This window comes from Oryzias latipes, chromosome 13 (genome assembly GCF_053564925.1).
Source record: "Oryzias latipes strain Hd-rR chromosome 13, Olatipes_Hd-rR_3.1".
NCBI lineage: Eukaryota > Metazoa > Chordata > Actinopteri > Beloniformes > Adrianichthyidae > Oryzias > Oryzias latipes.
This window is the reverse complement of record NC_136249.1, coordinates 22,543,023-22,561,076: the sequence shown is the minus strand read 5'-3', so window position 1 is coordinate 22,561,076 and position 18,054 is coordinate 22,543,023. Positions and strand designations below refer to the sequence as shown.

Genomic DNA, 18,054 nt, shown 5'->3' with positions numbered 1-18,054 from the left:
ATTGCACAAGGGTTTTCTAATCGTCTGTTAGCCTTCTGGCACAGTGAGCAAACACACTGTACCATTAGAACACTGGAGTGATAGTTGCTGGAAATGGGGCTCCAGTTATCTAGGTAGGTAGTGCACCAAAAACCAGACATTTGCAGCTAGAATCATCATTTTTAATTATTTACCACATTAATAAGAGTGTGCTTATGATTGGTGTAAAGTTATCTTCATTGACAAAAAAGTGATTTTTATTTCAAAAGTAGGAAACATTTCTAAGTGACTCCAAACTTTTGAATGGTAGTGCAGGATTTTTAAATTTGTGGTAAATGTTGATCTATTTTGCTGGTCCCTGTTAATATTTACAGTTCTCTGTCGCCTTCTTGTGGCTACTTGCAGAAGACAAACCAACAAAGAAAGTGTGTCTATATATATGCTAACTCTTGAGGAAAGCCATAAAACACAAATTTAATACAGCATCATACTTCTTTTTTTTTTAGTCAATATTCCTTCAAACAGAACAATTTCAGGGTTTGTTGTCAGAAACGTTCTGACAAAACTGTCCTGTGAAGTGTGTAGTCCAGCTGCTGTGGCCTCCGCCTCTGATCAGAGCATCTGCTTCACCTTAAAAACAATGGTAAAGTGATGGTCCCCTCAGAAAGAACAGTGAAGGTGGTCCACAATTTATTCAATTTCTTGTTTTAAAGGTTTGTTCCCATGAACCATTCTCCAAAAAACACAGAACAGAAATACAATAAACTAAACCATGAAACTTATGTTTATTTTTTTAATGTTATTCACTTAAATATTCAAATGTGTTTATTTGTTAAAATGTAGCATCAATTTGTTTTTCATTTAACATGCAAACCTACCACATGTCAGTTCCTGTCGTTTAGCATGAAAAGTATGTGTTTTTTTGTTAAGTAAACATTCACCTACTAAATTTCTTTACGGGTATTAATTGACTTTAATCTTAATCTTAATCTCAATCAATGAAACAACTGTGCTGGTGGTGCGTGGGGGATCAATCCAAGATGGCGACCACACTAATTTTTTTTAAATAAACTTTATTGACAAATATTGCACCTACAAAAGATCTAACGCTGGTAAATCAGTTCCAACAGGTGGCGACAGTCTACGAGGAATCGTATTTAATGTCTTGGAGTGTTTATTATGATTAGTTGGTTCACCTTAAAGCTCAGCCGTATTTGGGCTAAACCAAACTGTAGGATCATTTGGTGTTCCAATGAGTTATATAACTACTTGCTTCCAACCGAAAGAAACTTCATTATTTGGCCACTATCAAACTTTTCCTAGATACTTTATTGATGAAAACTGATTGATTGCTGACTAAAATAAAAGTATGTTAAACAAAAAAAAAAAAAAAACATTTTATTAAACCAATCAATTAGCAACTCAATTCACCTCCTTTGTTTTAAACGCTGCGATATTCCTCTCTCGTGTAGCCAAAAATGATGTTATTAATATATATGTATAGTGATGGATAGTTTTGGACAAGTTTGAATTGTTTTTGGATCACTTTTGGTGAAAGTAAAAGAGCTTGGGTGTTGAGTAGACCTGCCCTCCTCGTTTTGCTGAACGTTTCCTCTTTCTTTCTACCACATGCTGTGTTCCTGCGTTATTAGTCTGCGTGTCACACCGATCGGTTCAACAGTCGCATTCTTTTCGCGTTCAGCTGTTGATGGACATTTTTTTCTTTCACTAGTGCTGCTTAGACTCCTAAGGTAAGTCTACATACATTTTCTAATTAAAACACACATGAAGGATGAGCTGTCACTTGGTTTCATTTTCAATGAAGTGTATGCCTTGTTTCATAGTTCATATTTTAAACTGATTTAAAAAAACACTCAACTCAACAAGCAGCATTTAACGAAACAAAAAACTTCCCTTTAAATGCGATAAAGTCAAACCTTTCAGTGGGAAGTGGTTGTGTTTTCTCTTTAGCCTCCAAACTAAACAAACAAAAGTGTTAAGATAAAGGATGATTTAGCAGTTTAGTGTTTGATAAATGTAACTTGCTTGTATTTTTTATGTTGCTTAGCTCATATTTTTTACTTTAAGATGTGCTTTATAGCTAACTTCCCATAAAGGCGTTTGTGTGTCAGCCATGGTGGGTGTGTTGGGATGACTGTGTGTACTTTGTGTCATTGTGGCATAAGACTATCTGTCATTCATCTTGCTGTCCTGATGGAAATCTGAGCCTGACAACTCCTGCCAGAGGGCGAGGCGAAGACACAAGGAGCATAACACAGTGTCACATCATCACGGTTCATAAAATTATAAGATCTACCTGAAGGAAGAAGGAAAAAAGAGGAAAATAATAATAATATTTGTGCCTCTGGGGACAAGAGTTTCATTTTTGTTTGTGATCCTCCACCTGTTGGTGAAAATCCACCTTTCTCCCAGGTATTAGTCATTACGGAGGATAATTTCTAATTTCATTTCATACAGTTACACAAGAAAGTGTTAGATGTGCTGAGCCTATTTGTGTGGTTTAAGATGAGTTATTGTTTCCATTGTAACACTTCCTGTCTCATTTCCTTCTAGTGTGACTCTTGACAGCAGAACGCCTGCTACTGCGATGCCTTTTCATTAAATCTCCAATATAAGGAAAACTTTTGTTGCAAACTTCAAAATAATTGTCCCTTTTTTAATTATGAGATGCAATTCACTTTAGGTTTGTATATCGTGGGTTAGAATTTATGTTGCAACTAGATTACCATCTGTATTTTGATCCATGTGTTTTTAAACGCTGCATCCTGTGCTGACATAACCACCCCTCTTTAATCTAGAGAAATAAGACAAAAGGGAGCTGTTTTTCTCTTGAAATCAACTTATGAGTGGATTGCCAAAATTGTGTGGTGGACGAAGTAAAATAGTTTTGACAAACTGTCACCTGGGTTGTCAGACGAGCATATGGTTAAATCCAGGTGCTAAAATCTAGGCAAGTGTACCACCTAAGGAATTCAGGACACCACACAAGGCCTGCAGTCACTTTAATATTACTGAGATGCATCAAAAACCTGTTTCAACAATTGACGCAGTTGCATTAACTACTAGTACTGTTAGTCCCTTGTGGGTTGAAAAAAAGATAACTTTGCTTTAATGATGTATAAAAAGCTGTCTTGACTCATTTAGTTGGATTAATTTGGGATTTTTTTTTAAAAATGCTCGTGGGAACTAAGATTGACCTTTTATAGATGTGTTCATTTAAAGCCTGGTTGTTGTGGGTAAATGTGACAAGTTCAGACTAATGGATCATATCCTCCCTGAAATCTTTATTTATTGGTAAGTTAACATCAACTAAGGGACAGTTACCCTTAGGCTACTTGAACGTATATATATAGATAGATAGATAGATCTATAACTATTCTTCTTTTTTCCCCACAGCGCTTACATTTCATATTAAATATTTTCCAATGCACACTTTGTGTTACCATCATGTAGAAACCACATTGTAAAAACGCCTAATGTGTCAAAACACTAGTAGACACTATTGGTACTATATAGAATTTATACTCTATAGATTTTAAGTATGCTGTTCAAAAATCCCCCTTCCACCCCCCTTTTTTTCTTGTGACTATATTCCTGTTCTGATTTACTTTTTTTTTTAATAAATGTAAAACGACTGTTTTGGCACTGGTGTCAAGCCTAGGCGTGTTAATCCATGTCGGTGACAGACAATACTTTTTGAGTTTACTAAATGATTAATCGCCTATTTGTTCCCACAGGTGCGCCAGATCTTTACCTGGATGGAAAAAGGATTAGAATGATCACACCGAGTTCCGTACAATGACTCGATTTCTTACTAAATGAGAGGAGTCATGGTCTGAGCACAACAATTGCTCCAATTTAGGGTGTGTCCGGCGGACTGTTACTACTACGGTATGCAGGATGGGCCAAACTCGCTCTGATCTCGCGCACAGCTCCTCCGCCTCCAACTCTGGTAGAGCGACGTGGAGAGCCGAGGAGAAAGCCCGACGGCTCCCCAGGTTGCGGAACAAAGGTGAGCCACCGAACAAGAACCCGATGAAAAACAAAGTTCTGGCTTGCTTGGGAAGAAGAAAGCGATTCCAGACCGAAGTGGAGGTTGGTGGCGGAAACGAAGCCGCAGATCCAGCATCGAGCAGCGGCCACAGAGTGGGAAAGTTGCCGCGGGACGAGGTTGCGTGGGTCGTTGGGGAATATCAAACAGAAGAACCGGGCTGTAACGAGGCAGAATATGGCCTAGAATGCGAGGACGGTAGACGAAGTGCCGTAGGGTGCTCGGCGGGTCCAGCTGCTGTGTCACGCTTGGAAACGCAAAGCAGTGAAGTTAGCATTGCGGGCTACGAGGAGCCGAAACCCGCGCGGGAGGACAATGCCTCGGATCCCCCACCAAGGGCCATGGAAGGTAAACCACACGGTGGAAGTAGTCAGGATTGCACCGTGTCTAACGTTGGGGTACTGACTTGCAATAATCTGAGTTTAGCCCCCATTCTGACCTCTGACCCGGACCCCCAACAAAGTTTGCCCAGCTTGAACTCGGAAAAGCGCGTGGACGGGGTTCTGTCCACGCCCGATGATCCCCTCGAGGCTAAAATGACTAAAACTGACTGCAGCTCAATCACGTGTCGATCGAACCAGGGCGGGATCCCCAACAACTGCCTCACTGAGACCCAAAACAGCTCTGATCAGATCCTCAAGAGTCCACCAGAAGGCCCACGTTTTTTCCCAGGAGCCATACCGAAGCTGATCATAACAAGAGACCCCAGTCCGACCCGCTCGGCGGGGACGCCAGACCTGCTGAGCGTGCAGCAAACGGAGCTCAGCTCGGGCTCCTTTCTGGAACTGCACCCCGACGACGAGTCTCCCTGCTCGGACAGCGGCTGTGGAGGCTCCCCCGCTCTCACTCGCAGCTTCAGGAAGCTCTCCAACTCCTCGTCCATCTGCCTGTCTTCTGCCTCGTCCTTCGAGGAGTCCGAGGACGACTTCACCGGCAGCGACATCGAGTCCAGCCTGTCTCCTGCTCGGCCTGTGTGCAGCCCGGATTACGCCACAGGGGTAGGTGGCTTCGTTTTGACATTCTCAAATGAAACAAACAAATGTTGATTTCACTTTTACAGAAACATCCTGTGGCCAATTGAATTGATCACAAAACACTTTCAGATCTTCTTTCAAAGATGACCACAATCCAGTTTAACTGCTGCAGGAACGGGGTGGGGTGGGTGCAGATGTTTATGACTACATGCCCTGCCAGAGACGTGTGCAACTTGTCTTAAGGGGCTTTTATCTTAATTGGCGGAAAAAAGGGTGTGATGAAAGAGCTGAGGAGAAGTTGAAGGCATGCCGCAATCCTGCAGCAACATGTCTCCAGTGAACAAAATGTCCAAACCAGTCCATACCTTTGGAATGTCAAACATCTGGAATACATGTATGGACAGACTGGGTGCATCCAGAGACAAAAATGAATCAATGTGTCTATGCTTTAGACTGAGTTACCAAACTTCTGTTTGAGTAACTAAAATCCTTTCAGACATTAGTAAGAGATGATTTATTAAGGCATCGATGTTTTCACGTGAATATGCAAGTAATGGAGCCATGAATTTCCCTAAAGTTTAATAAACATTTAACCCACTAAACAATTGGGACATGGTTAGAAAGTTTTTTTTTTAAACAACCTTTTACCCTGCTGTTCATCAGATTCATAGAGCTGTATTGTATTTGGTCACACATCAGCTGGACAGGTTAGACAGGACAGAGATACTTTAGTCTAAAAGAGACCAAAAACATTTACATCAAAGGAAACTTCGGTGTCTGCTTGTTTTTGTGTGGCTTCTTTCTACTCCCACTGGCACATGTTTCCATTAACTGAGGTTTTTTAAGAAGAGTTGGTGCCAAAATCTTTAAATCTTAGTTGAGTTCTTTGACAGATAAGGCAAGTACCGGTACTTTTAAGTTTTGGCGTGGTGGTTCAGATAAAAGCCAAATAGTTCTCTTGGTTTCAGGAGACTGGGATCGTCTAACCACACTTGGAATGTTTTTAGGAAATGATTTTGCTGATGGTGCCTCTGTAGTATTTGAACTTCTCTTTATTTTTCCCCGTAAATGCGGAAAATCCAGTTTTTTTTTGTCTGAGCCACATCAACCCATCCTAAAATGTTGAAAGAAGCTAGAAAGAAACACAGAAAAAAAATGACAGCTTATTTTTTTTAACAGTCGTGAGATCAACCAGGGAAATTTTCATTTCTGTTTTGCCCATCTGTCTCCTCTCATCTGCAAAGGCGTTAATAGTTCCTACCAATTCAACCATCTCCACAAACGTTCTACTGAAGATCCACATTCATTCAGCATGTTTAGTGTTGTTTACTCATGCAGGAAGTATTTGAAAGCTGCATGTTCCCTGGAGCCTACCATGTCTTATTCAAACATTTCTAATGTTAAGGAATGAAACAAAGATTCACTTTGAATTTTTTTTTTGTTTTAAATTCAGCATCCAACAATTTTCAGTCATTCGAAAAATATTATTTTGTTTGTGTGGTTTAATTCCAGATGTTGTGAAGCTGGCAGTAAAAAGTTCATTGAAGTTACCAGAGATGAGAAGTTTCCTAACTGTTAGGAAATACTCCTCACACGTCTGATTACATGAATCCATGGCTTGAACCACAGGATTGGTGACACTGTAATTTCCAAGCTTTTATATTTGCAGCCAGGAAATGAGCAACTCAGCAAGTTGTGCTTGGGCTGTTGTAACAAATGGGATGACGCTGACCTGTGGTTTGTGATAAGAGCCTTTTTTTTTCTTTTTTTTTTAAATAGGAGTGTTGTGTTCCCTCTCATCGTTGTTTTATTGTAATGAGCCAAATTAGGGGGTTATGTTTGTGTGTTGTGTCCAGCTTTGTCTCATTCCAGCGCCAGACGTCTACAGTTTGTTCACACAGTGACGTGAGAGTTTAGCTGCTTACACAGGAACAAGCAATGCTGTCTTGCATTCACGGCTGAGAGTGTGTCATGGAAAATTGAGCAGGAGGCTGAGCCAGTTGCTAGGCAACGCCTTTACCTTATATGGCAGTTTTTTTTTTCTGTCTCTGAGACTGCATTCAGTTGTGAGGCACAGATTAGATATAAATTCCTTTAAATGTGCTTTTCCCCAACAGTATTCCTGTTATTTTTGTATTATTAAGTGAAGAATCTATTACGAGGGACTGTTTTGCTCCAACTTGAAGAGACATTTAAAAGCAATCCTAAAATAAAGCCTGCTTTGTTGCTTTTTTGACCCAATTTTTTAATATTATTATCATATTTGGCCACTATAACTCAAAGTGTGACATATTAGATTAAAAAAATAGCTGAAAAGTTTGTCCAAGGTGAAGTACAGATTGGAGGTTATGTGAGGTTGGTTGTGTTGCTCAGGGGGGACAGTGGGATTCGAAATGATAGGCAGTGAAAACGGCTGATGGCTTTTACTAAAGTGAAGTGACTTTCTCCAAAGTAAAATGATCGGGTGTACAGTTTTAAAGCTTTTATTGTTCTGAGATAATTTTCTGAGGAAAATTGGATATTAGAAGAATCAAAGGCACCTTGTTGAGGCTAAAAAAAACGAAAACTCTTTACAAATTGGGGCTTTATGTCTCCTTTGTTGAGTTTGCCTTCATTGTTGTTTCAGTTTTTTTTAATATTTGCTCAGAAACCATCACATCTGAGCTGCCTGAATACTTGAGATGCGGGAAAGGGATGTGGTTTGTATAAACTAGTTGTGAGAGGATCTGTAGCCATGCCTGAAAACACCCTTTTGTGCGTTTGCTCGTATGCTGTAACTCCTGGAGTTGGTAATAGTTGTCTGACAGGTTCTCCTTTCTCCACACACACACACACACACACACACACATGCTTGCCTCTGTGTGTTACAGAAGAGCCTGTTGTATAGACAATAGCGAAGCCTGGGGAGAATCAGGACAGCGTCAGTGTCCCTACCCCCCGCGCCGCCGTGTCAGTCATATGAATCTGTCAGGAGGTTGGCCCAGCATGGAGCTCAGAGCAGGCCCGGTAGCGATTATAGGACAAGGGGAGGAGAAGAAAGGTTTCACTGAGAGGTTGGAAGAGAGCTTGGAGTGTTGTACCTTCAGGGTCGACGGGGTGAAGGATTTGGAGGAGGAAGAAAAACAGAAGGCCAGTTCAAGCACGCATATCGGAGACACAAAGGCAAAAAGACTGCTGCAGGTCAGTAGGTGTGTAGTGTTGATGGCAACAGAGATGTGAGGTATGGGGGGGGGGGGGGGGGGGGCAGTTGTGGGGGCTGTAAAATGCTAAAGTAGGAGACAATGTGATTTGCTTGACAAAAAAGAAAGCTAAACAGGATTAGACTTTGGGAGAAAAATGTTCATTTCCTAGAAAGAGAGGAGCGAATCTCCCCAAGTGCTCTTTCACTGAGGGAGCTGGTTCAGGGTTTTTTGTGCTGGCTTTGCTTCATTTTTTGGGTTGTGTGCGTCTTCTGTGGACACCAGCCTCTTTTCCCACTGTTCTGTCAGGTGAGAAGTGAATCCCGATGAACTTGAATAAAAAAACGCTGACTTTTGCTCTAAAATGATTTATTAGTATAGATCCCTCTAAATGTAGGTAAAGTGTTTTTGTGTTCAAATGGGATTTCAATGATAGCTTAGTTTTGCTCCCGTACATGAAAATTATCCATTTAATTCTGCGGGTTTCCCTGTATATCTGTGACTAACGGAGTTAACAAGCTTGTCAAAAACAGTTCGCAGTATCATCATATGACTCTAATGGTCGCTGTTTTCACAAAGCTTATTTCTTGTGACAAAAAGCGAGCGCTGCTCAGTTTAGTCTGCTGTTCATCAGATCTTTTTGGAGCCTTAGCTGACAACAACCACGGCTGAAGTGGTTTCCAATGAAATTTGATGCTGTGTGTCGTTTTCGGAACGAGCGGGAAATAGAACAAAAAAAGAAACAACTTAGAAATTATATAGAGATTTGTCCTAATTCAAGTTAGAAACAGCAGAAGAAAACCAAGCAAAGAAAAAAGTTTTTTTTTATTCAAAGACGTCATCCTCAAAGCTTTGCAGAGACCAAAGCTACGCTCAACTGAAGCTCTCCTAGATGTCAAGAGTTGCATAAAAGGGAAAGCGGAGAAGGTAAAAGGGTGAGGGGGGGGGGGGGTCTGTAAATGAAAACAACCACACTTCTTTTTTTTCCTTTTTTTTTTTTAAGATTATATTGTTTTTAGCTTTGTGTCCATCAGAGAATTAGCTTTCCATATGTTTGTTATATTAATGAGGGACGTATGAGCTCAGGGACGAGGCACAGCAAGCTGTCAGCATGAATGATTTCAACAAAAGAAATGTGAGAAGAGAGGCTGAAGCTTGTGGAAAGGCTTCCTCCTTTGTGTGCTCATTTGAACAAGGTAGCAGCTTATATATATATATATATATATATATATATATATATATATATATATATATATATATATATATATATATATATATATATATATATATATATATATATATATATATATATATATACTTTTATTTGTGTACAGTAATTAGAGTGTTATGCCACTCTGACAAATCGGCAGCTTTTGAAAAGTCAGCATCCATAGTGGTTTATGATACAAACAAAATCAAGGGAAGGAAACGAGTTCAACATACTTCTTGTGTCTTTTATTGGTATAGTGAAGTTAAATCCACACAACCTACATTTAAAGTATTTTTCCTTTACTTTTGCTGATCATTGTCTGCATGCATTGGAGTATGATGTATTAGGTTAGTGTGGCTAAGAAAAGTTTCATTCATGATCATTGAACGATGTGTATGAATGACTTGACCTCACATCCTGCAGAGATGAGGTCATTCTGCTCATGAGTGGCTCACCAGTGAGGCATGTCAATACAACAAGAATTCTGACTTCCCATGCTTTTGATGCAACGCCGTTTTTGTCATTGTTCTTGGCATCGAGGAGGTGGCAGAGGTCACAGCTCAGTAATCTGGCACTCATTCAGAAATGTTGGTTTGCTTTCTTTAAAAAACCCTGACGATGCAGCCAAACCAGCCAAACAAAAGCAGATGGAGGTATTTTACAGGTCAAAAGTCGCCATTGATTATTCATTTAGTGTGTGTTGCCTTTTTGGTTTTTCCAGATCCACCTGTCATGGGAAGATGGTCAAAGCTCAACAATTTTACCACAATTTTAATTTGGTTAAGACACCGAATGATTGATTCCAAGCAGAAAAATATTACTAATTTGACAGATTACAATAAAAATAAAGTTACAGTGGATAAAATGTGTTAAAAAATGCAGTTAAATAGGGAAAACTAACCTTTTAATCATAGTTGAGAACAATTAAAATTTGAAAAAGCTAAAGTCCTTTTCTAAATGGAATGAAGGTGGACGGGTTGAAGTGGAAGCCCTTTTCCCTCCTAACATAGCAGCAGACCTGCAGTTTGTTCTGTGCATGTGTACACACACTACACTAGGGTTGTTGTGACTCTTTGACCAGAGTGAACTGAATAGTTGGGAGCTATAAAAAGATTTATTTTATGATTACAGCCCGTTGCTTTACTGCTTACATTAATCTTTGCTGCACTCCTTTTTTTTTTTTTTTATTCTTTTGACCAGAAGCAGTAAAGCTCTCAAATCTATGCAGGGCAAACCTCAAGAACCATAAAAGTTTTTTTTGTGTACTATTGTAACAGATGTAGAAATCCTTTTATGTCACTAGAACTGGTTGTCCATTCACTGTAATTTCCCGCTCAAGTGCCCTAATGGTTTCTTCCGGCTCTTCTGAAGTTTCATGCGTCAGTTCTTGCTGCACGCCATCCTTGCTTTGGTGTTTCCCAACAGAGAGAACCATTACACAAACAGACCCCAACGGCAGCAGCACACACACTATCAGACAGTGTGGTTCTGCTTTACGACACCAGTGTGGCCTTTGGTAAATGTTTTATAAATGGGCTTTGTCATGAGCGGTTTTCACCTGGCCTTGGGTAAAGGGGAGGGCTTATCCAATGTCCACTGATATGTGCAGACAACAAGGTGTGTTTTCCTTTAATGAGTAATCATACTTTTGGCCTCCGTTTAGCTCAGTTCTTTGTTAGACCAGCAAGGCAAACCCGTATGAGTCAGGGTCCAGATTTATTTTTAAATTTTTTTTTGCCTCCCGGGATGTTTTTAAATCTTGTGGCTCCATTAATGAAATTAATGATTTAGTTCTTATTTTATATTTTTTAAATTACATTTCAGGCCAAGTCCTGGCAGAAGCTGAAGACCATGGTTCATTGCTCCCCGTTTGTCGTGTCCTTCAAGAAGCGTTACCCGTGGGTGCAGCTAGCTGGCCATGCAGGTATGCACTGAGCTCCTACTGTTTGCTTGAGGGCTTGAACATGATACTGCTTTCAGTTTTATCTTGTTAAAAGGAACTTTAGCAGCCTGTCAGTGAGGCTTATTAGCGTGACAGTGAGGCGGTTTTCTATGGAGCGTCCAAAGGTGACCAAAATCTGCCTAACAACATTTCTAAAAGAGAAATGGAACAGAAAAGAAAGCTATAACATCTGTATGTTTCAATATTTAGCAAACTCATGCAAAGGAAATTCATTCTCATGTAATTTAAGAGGGACAAAAATCCTAGAAATGTGAAGCAGCTCCTTGAATCCTCCTCCTTTCTCTCCAAGGTAACTTCCAGGCTGGAGAATATGGACGCTTGCTGAAGCGATACTGCGAGTGTGAGCAGCTATGTCTGCAGAAACTAATGAAAGACACTCTGCGACCTTATGTACCTGGGTATTACGGTGTAATCCAGAAGGATGAGCAGGATTATAATCTGATGGATGATCTGTTGGCTGACTTTGACTCTCCCTCCATCATGGACTGTAAGATGGGAAGCAGGTAAGATTCAGAGAGTGATATCTGGAGATGGTGCTTTGGTTTGTTTTCCAGTCTTCATGTAACAGTCAGACTCTATCTTATTATGATTTCCTCGCTTCTAAGGAAAGCAAATTGAACTGAAATGACATTTTGGCATCACAGGACGTACTTGGAAGAGGAGCTAACAAAAGCCAGAGAACGTCCACGCCTGAGAAAGGACATGTATGAGAAGATGGTAGCAGTGGACCCCGAGGCCCCCACAGAAGAGGAACGGGCCCAGCAGGGTGTCCTGAAACCCCGGTACATGCAGTGGAGGGAGACGCTCAGCTCTACTGCCACACTGGGTTTCCGCATTGAAGGCATCAAGGTCAGTGGTCCTCCAGAGCGTCCCGACATGTCCGACTTTGGTGATCGGTGCTGAAAGAAAATCAATGTTTCTGAAAGACTTCAGATCATAAAGGGAAGCATACATGTTTGGCAAGACGGACAGCATGTCTGTAAACTGAAAGGAAACTAGTCTGAAAAAATGTTTTTTGTTTTTTTGAGAGTAAATCCGGTCTTCTTATCAAGTCCTAAAAATATTCCATTTGCATGCTGCTTGACGCAAATGAAGACGTGTGACATAATAAAGGCATTCTAGGCCGCCTGCTCCACCTTTTGTTTTCCAGTCCAGTATCAAAAGCCACAATCTTCCAGACAAAAACCCTTAAGACCTGCGCTTTATTTCCAGATAAATATTCATCACTACATGGAAACTGATCCGGGAAGCTTTTATCACTGAGAGGAATTGTTTTTCTCACAATAATGAATTATGAATGAGTGACTAGCCCACTCTCCATAAAATGCCTTTCTTTTTCTCTTAAACAGAAAGCAGATGGAACTTGTAACACCAACTTCAAGAAGACAAAGCACAAAGAGCAAGTGATGCAGGCCCTGGAGGACTTTGTTGATGGGAATGTTCAGATTCTGGTATGTCTGCACTTTACGTCCACATTTTGGAGAAAGATGAGAGAAAAATGGAACATTACTGTATTTGATCTCTTGATGAAATTAAACTGCAAAGTGGACTATTTAATCAAATTAAGCTGCCAGCACATTGAATAGTTTATTTAAAATGATGTTGGGAAATACACCAGGTGTTTAGTTCAAACACAAAAAAGCACATTTGTGACTCAAATATACAAAGTTTAAGTCGAAAACGCTTTGAATTAATCCTACGGAGTAAATTCTGCTTTCATTTTATAACTCTTTGCTTCACATTTTCATTTCCTGCATCTCCTGTCTTTCAGAAATTGTACCTTCAGAGGTTGGAGGAACTACGCTCAGCCCTTGAGCAATCTCAGTTTTTCAAAGCACACGAGGTGAGATGTAATCAGTGTTTGCAGTTCTCAAACAAACCTGTTGTCCCAGTTGTAATTGCTTTATGTCCTCTCATCAGCTTCTGTACCTGATCCCTGGCATCTCTGACCTCTCTTGTTTGACTGGTTTCACACAGGTTGTCGGCAGCTCTCTGCTGTTTGTGCACGACGCCTCAGGCAAGGCCAAAGTGTGGATGATTGACTTTGGGAAGACCGTCCCCCTGCCTGACTCTCAGACGCTGGACCACAGAACGCCCTGGTCGGAGGGGAACAGGGAAGATGGCTACCTGTGGGGACTGGACAACCTCATAAGCATTTTCAGCACTGTGCTCAGCCAGACGCCGTGAGGGGCAAGCAAGACTCACTTTGCCACAGGAATCGATGCCCAGTTTGTGGAGGAAAATCAAGTTAGCATGAAATTGAGGAATGATTTGGAGATCTTGCAGTTTTTGTGGAATTTTTTTGAGGCTTTTATCTAAATGTTGTACCTACTTATGTAAGGAGAGACAGCAAAGAAAAGCAGGACTTTTGTCACTTTCAGCTAACGAGGTCGAGGGAAGATACGGAGCTTTGAGGACAAGTGAAATCAGTGGAAGTCAGAAGAAAATAAGACTTTAAAGTTGAACATTTGTTACACATACTTTACTTTTTTTTTGTTTCCTGAGAACACAAGGCTTTGAACCAATGGACTTCTGAAAATCAACCCCCCCCCCCCCCCCCCCCAAAAAAATGACACTATGATCTCTTTCCAAGAGCTCCCCCTTCAGGTTAATGTTGCACAGAATTATCCTGCAACTATGGACTCTGTAAGAGCAACCATAACTCATTCAGTCCTTCAAAAGCATTGGGAAATGGAACTCATCTTTGACGTTGCAACACTACAACAATGGTCCTTGTGTAAACTAACTGTGTGTAAATATATCTTAACTTAATGTTTTTTTTTTTTTCCTTTTGAAATACTGTTTTACCACCTGTGTACAAAATGTATGCCTTGCTCTTTTTCTTTTCTTTTTTTTGATTGAACTGTTTAATCATTCCTGGGCTGTGAACTCTCACAATCCTCCCAAACACACAAAAATAAGCATGTAGTCCCAAAGGTTTGCTTTTACCTGAAACTGTTTTATTTTTGTATGATTTCATACAATGAAGATTTTTTGTTTTTCTTTTTAAATGAACCGTGAACAAGTTAAAAGCAATATTTTATTTTGTTTTTTGACTTTATTGCACTATAGATCTTCACAAAGCCATCGAACAAACACGCAGTGCCTCTGTCGGAAGGCAGCAGTGAAGTGCTGTGGTTACAGTTTTTGAATTTCCTTTGCCGTTCGGTTCTCTGCGGATGTTCTCATTGGTTCCACAGTAATGCGACGGTTCACGTGAAACTGGAATTCTATTTACAAGTCTTATAAAAATTCAGAAGCGATCTTGCAGTTTTGTTTTATTTGAAGTCAAAGAACACATGGCAAAGAAAAGCAGGTACTGGACTTCTTTTTCCCCATACTGGACAGTATTGTCAGCAGGTTAACTGTAGCAATTCCTGGATCTTCCAACAGTATCACACAAACCTACAAGAGACTGATTTCAAATGTCAAGTATTTTATATTTCCTCTTTTAAAGAATATTCTCCAAAATCCTGAAGTGACACATTTAATTTGCAATACAGTTAACCTTTTTGAAAATGAACACAGGGTGTCAGTGATTGAGGTGGATGTGAACAACTGTGTATTTTTAAAATGTCGGGTGTTATCCTTTTGCAAAAAACTTTGGACTGGGCAGAAATTGTTTTTTTTGTCAGCCATAAACTGCAATAAACTTACTGTAAATGGTTTTGGTTTTTCTTTAATTCTAGGATTTTTTGAAATATTTCCAAACAAATGTAAAAGATGTATTTCAAAATACTTTAATCTACAGGTTTCCACTTTGGGGAACACCGTTAAAAGGCCTCTGAAATGACCTGTTGCACATGAACCTTTGAGTAGAACAGGCTAAGATAAGAGGTTGATCTTCCTGCAGCATCACCCTTGCTGCTCTTGAGTGTGTGTGTGGAGCAACACGGCCTGTCCAGCCAGACCAGCTTCCACCCCTCCTTCAGGAACGACATACCGGCTCCCGTCGTTGACCCTCTGAGGGTCCATGGTCTTTAGCTGCTCATTGCTCTTAATAACACAGTCTAGGCTCCACAGCTGGTAGCGCAGGCTTTTCCCCTGCTTGGCGAAGACGTAGGCCTCTCTGAGAGCTGGGTTGCCAGCAGGACATGGAGAACTGCTGCTGGTGGCGAGGTGGAGCCACGGCAGCGTTGGGTCTGGGTGAGTGTGCTCTTGACTGAAACTGGCTTGCTCCAAACCAACAAGAACACCTAAAATCAAAACAACTCCCATCACAGGTGATTTTTTTAACAGTGCTTTCAGAAAATGAATGGAAATGGATTCAATAGAGGATCCAGATTAAAATGATGATTAGACAAGTTTAATCCAGTCATCAAAAAGACAAGGACCAAAGCAGCAAATGGGTTTGTTAAACGTATCTATCTGCTATAAGACACTTGCTTTCCATTACGCATCAGGTTTGTTGGTCAGCACCTCATCAGTGAGACGTTCTATTGAGTTATTCAAAAATGCTCATATGGATAAAGAGGAATTTCACAAATTTATCTTTGTATAAGTCAAATTTATGGAGAAATCTTTAATCATTCTGCAATGTTGTACTTTCTAACAGTGGCTTTACCTTGGGGCAAAAACAAGAGTTTTATTTTAATCCTGAAAATGCACAAAAACTACATTCTTGATAGGGTTTTAAAAAAATTACACCCACATTAATTAGAAGTTCTCCTTGCAATCTTTGGGTGGATGGACAACCATGGTTTTTGAGATTTCAGGTTTTGATTGACTCAACACACGCAAGTCACGTCTTGCTTGTTAAGGAAACAGTACTAACTGTTTACCTTTTTACCGCCTAAATTATATTCATTAGGCCTGCAAAAGCAAACATTTTAAGAGGATCTTTTATACAATTCCTTTACTAAACTAAAGCGAACCACCTAATTTACCTGAAATGACAGCCCAGTGTGCTCTGTGACCGCTTCGCTGACACGGTTCATGGTTGAAGTCCTCATCATAGCTGGTGGGGCATGTTGTCAAGAAATGTTCTGCTCAATCAGAATGAACCGTTCCTTGTGGCTTTTTCTGATGTGCAGGATACGGGATGAGAACAGGCTGTCCTTTCCACAGGTGTCTGATGATGGTTTCTCTGTTATTCCCATCTAAGCCTCCAGTGAGCAGTTCAGCCTTACAACCACAAGCCTCTTCTGCCAGCAGCGTCATGTTGTGGGCTGAAGAAAACAAGGAGCTTCAGCCAAACACATAAAAGAAAAAAAACATCTTTACACATAAACATTGTAATAATATTTTACTGTAAGCTCTTGTGGAGAAAAAAATAATTGTAAATATTTAAGAAACAATTTAACCAATATAAGTTTAAGTTAAATGTATTAACTGACACCTTGTTTTATTATTAGACACGGGTTATGTTTGACACATACATAACCTGTGTCTGAAAACAAAACAAGCAAGAATTCAGTTAACTACTACAGACACTATGAACTGAATTACTGCACTCATATCCAAGTTAACTCAAAGAATTTTAACTTTTAAACCTTATAATTTCATTTCTCTTTCAAGGTGCAGTGTTACCTGAAAACATTTCCCCCTGAGCAGTGTATCCACTGTTCACTGCTGTTTGAACCAAAGTCTTCATGTCCAAATCCAGCTTGTCCTGCTGGAGGTGAGCGGCCATCCACAAGGCCACAAGCCCACACCTGAAACATTCACATTCTCACTCGGTCAATTGGCCAAATATTTGAATCCAAAGATCGTTCTGACATGATATCCCCTTTGGAGTCTAAAAATTGGTGCTATTTATTCCCGACAGCACAGTTGACTGACTTACTGAGGGCCATCCTGAATGAGGGAAGGCACATACGTGTTCATCAGCATCCACTGCAGGTCTTTCCTGAATCTAAAAGAAAAATGGAATACATTAGTTTAAAAAAAATGAGATATGTGAGCTTCAATAACAATCCAGGACTCAAATAAATACTTTGGATTGGTAGTGAACCTCCTCACCTGCTCTCCTTCTGCCTCAGCAGTAACCTCGCCTCGGTGTATTGCCCCTCTACAGGGCTGCTGTTATTTGCTATGATCTGGTACAGTTTCTTCGGTGGTGCTGAAGTTGGTGGAGGAGGAGGCGGACAAGCAGCCAGTGGAGGAGGTGGAGGAGGTGATGACAAGCTGCAGTCCACCGGCATAGTCTCAAAATCTTTCTACTCTGTCTGATCAAAACCAGCTCTGTTGGGGGGAAAAATGTACCTCCATTGATTTCTTTAATAACCACCAGGGAGAAAGTTAAGTACCATTAAAGTCTAACATGGGGCTCAATAACTGCTTACCTTTCACTTCGAGTCGTTTGCACACAATCTAAAAAGCTCGATGTTTACCTAAACATGTCAACCTTTGGACGAAAAAGATTTGACATATTCTTGCACGTGGTAAACAAACTTTTCGATTTAACTAGCTAACAAGCTAGTAGCTAACGCAGCTCCGTGCTCATATTTGGACATACTCGCTCTTCTTCGTGTGTGCGATCGCTCTGTACTCAACTGTTACACCACCCTCCAGTGAGTGATGATGATCATTCCATCACTAGTCATCTACAGTTTAACACACCATTTACACACATACCGTACAATGTATTTGGAAATAAAGTTGAAGGCACAAAGTTAGTGACAAGTCAATCCACAGTCAGTGTGTAACAGGACAAGCGAAGTTTTTTTCGCTTGTGT

General features: G+C 40.4%; 2 protein-coding genes across 4 annotated transcripts; one reads left to right on the top strand and one right to left on the bottom strand.

The window, feature by feature from the left end:
• On the top strand, nt 1–15,044 carry itpkcb (inositol-trisphosphate 3-kinase Cb). 2 transcript variants are annotated; one of them, XM_020708246.3, is made up of 8 exons: nt 1–113; nt 3,738–5,049; nt 11,239–11,338; nt 11,667–11,880; nt 12,022–12,226; nt 12,727–12,828; nt 13,149–13,220; nt 13,355–15,044. In XM_020708246.3, the coding sequence occupies exons 2-8, from the start codon at nt 3,901–3,903 to the stop codon at nt 13,562–13,564; spliced, it is 2,052 nt and encodes a 683-aa protein (XP_020563905.1). In that variant the 5' UTR covers nt 1–113; nt 3,738–3,900; the 3' UTR covers nt 13,565–15,044. The 2 variants fall into 2 exon arrangements, with proteins under 2 accessions (XP_020563905.1, XP_004075691.1); XM_004075643.5 differs by lacking the exon at nt 1–113 and adding an exon at nt 1,408–1,730.
• actmap (actin maturation protease) lies at nt 14,336–17,870 on the bottom strand. Of its 2 annotated transcripts, none has more exons than XM_004075380.5 (7): nt 17,662–17,870; nt 17,339–17,560; nt 17,163–17,231; nt 16,907–17,031; nt 16,416–16,545; nt 16,264–16,334; nt 14,336–15,573 (listed from the first exon to the last, which is right to left on the bottom strand). In XM_004075380.5, exons 2-7 carry the CDS (start codon nt 17,518–17,520, stop codon nt 15,233–15,235), a joined length of 918 nt encoding a protein of 305 aa, XP_004075428.1. In that variant the 5' UTR covers nt 17,521–17,560; nt 17,662–17,870; the 3' UTR covers nt 14,336–15,232. The 2 variants fall into 2 exon arrangements, with proteins under 2 accessions (XP_004075428.1, XP_078785736.1); XM_078929610.1 differs by having other exon boundaries at nt 17,196–17,231; nt 17,662–17,840.
• Nucleotides 17,871–18,054: the final 184 nt, after the last annotated feature.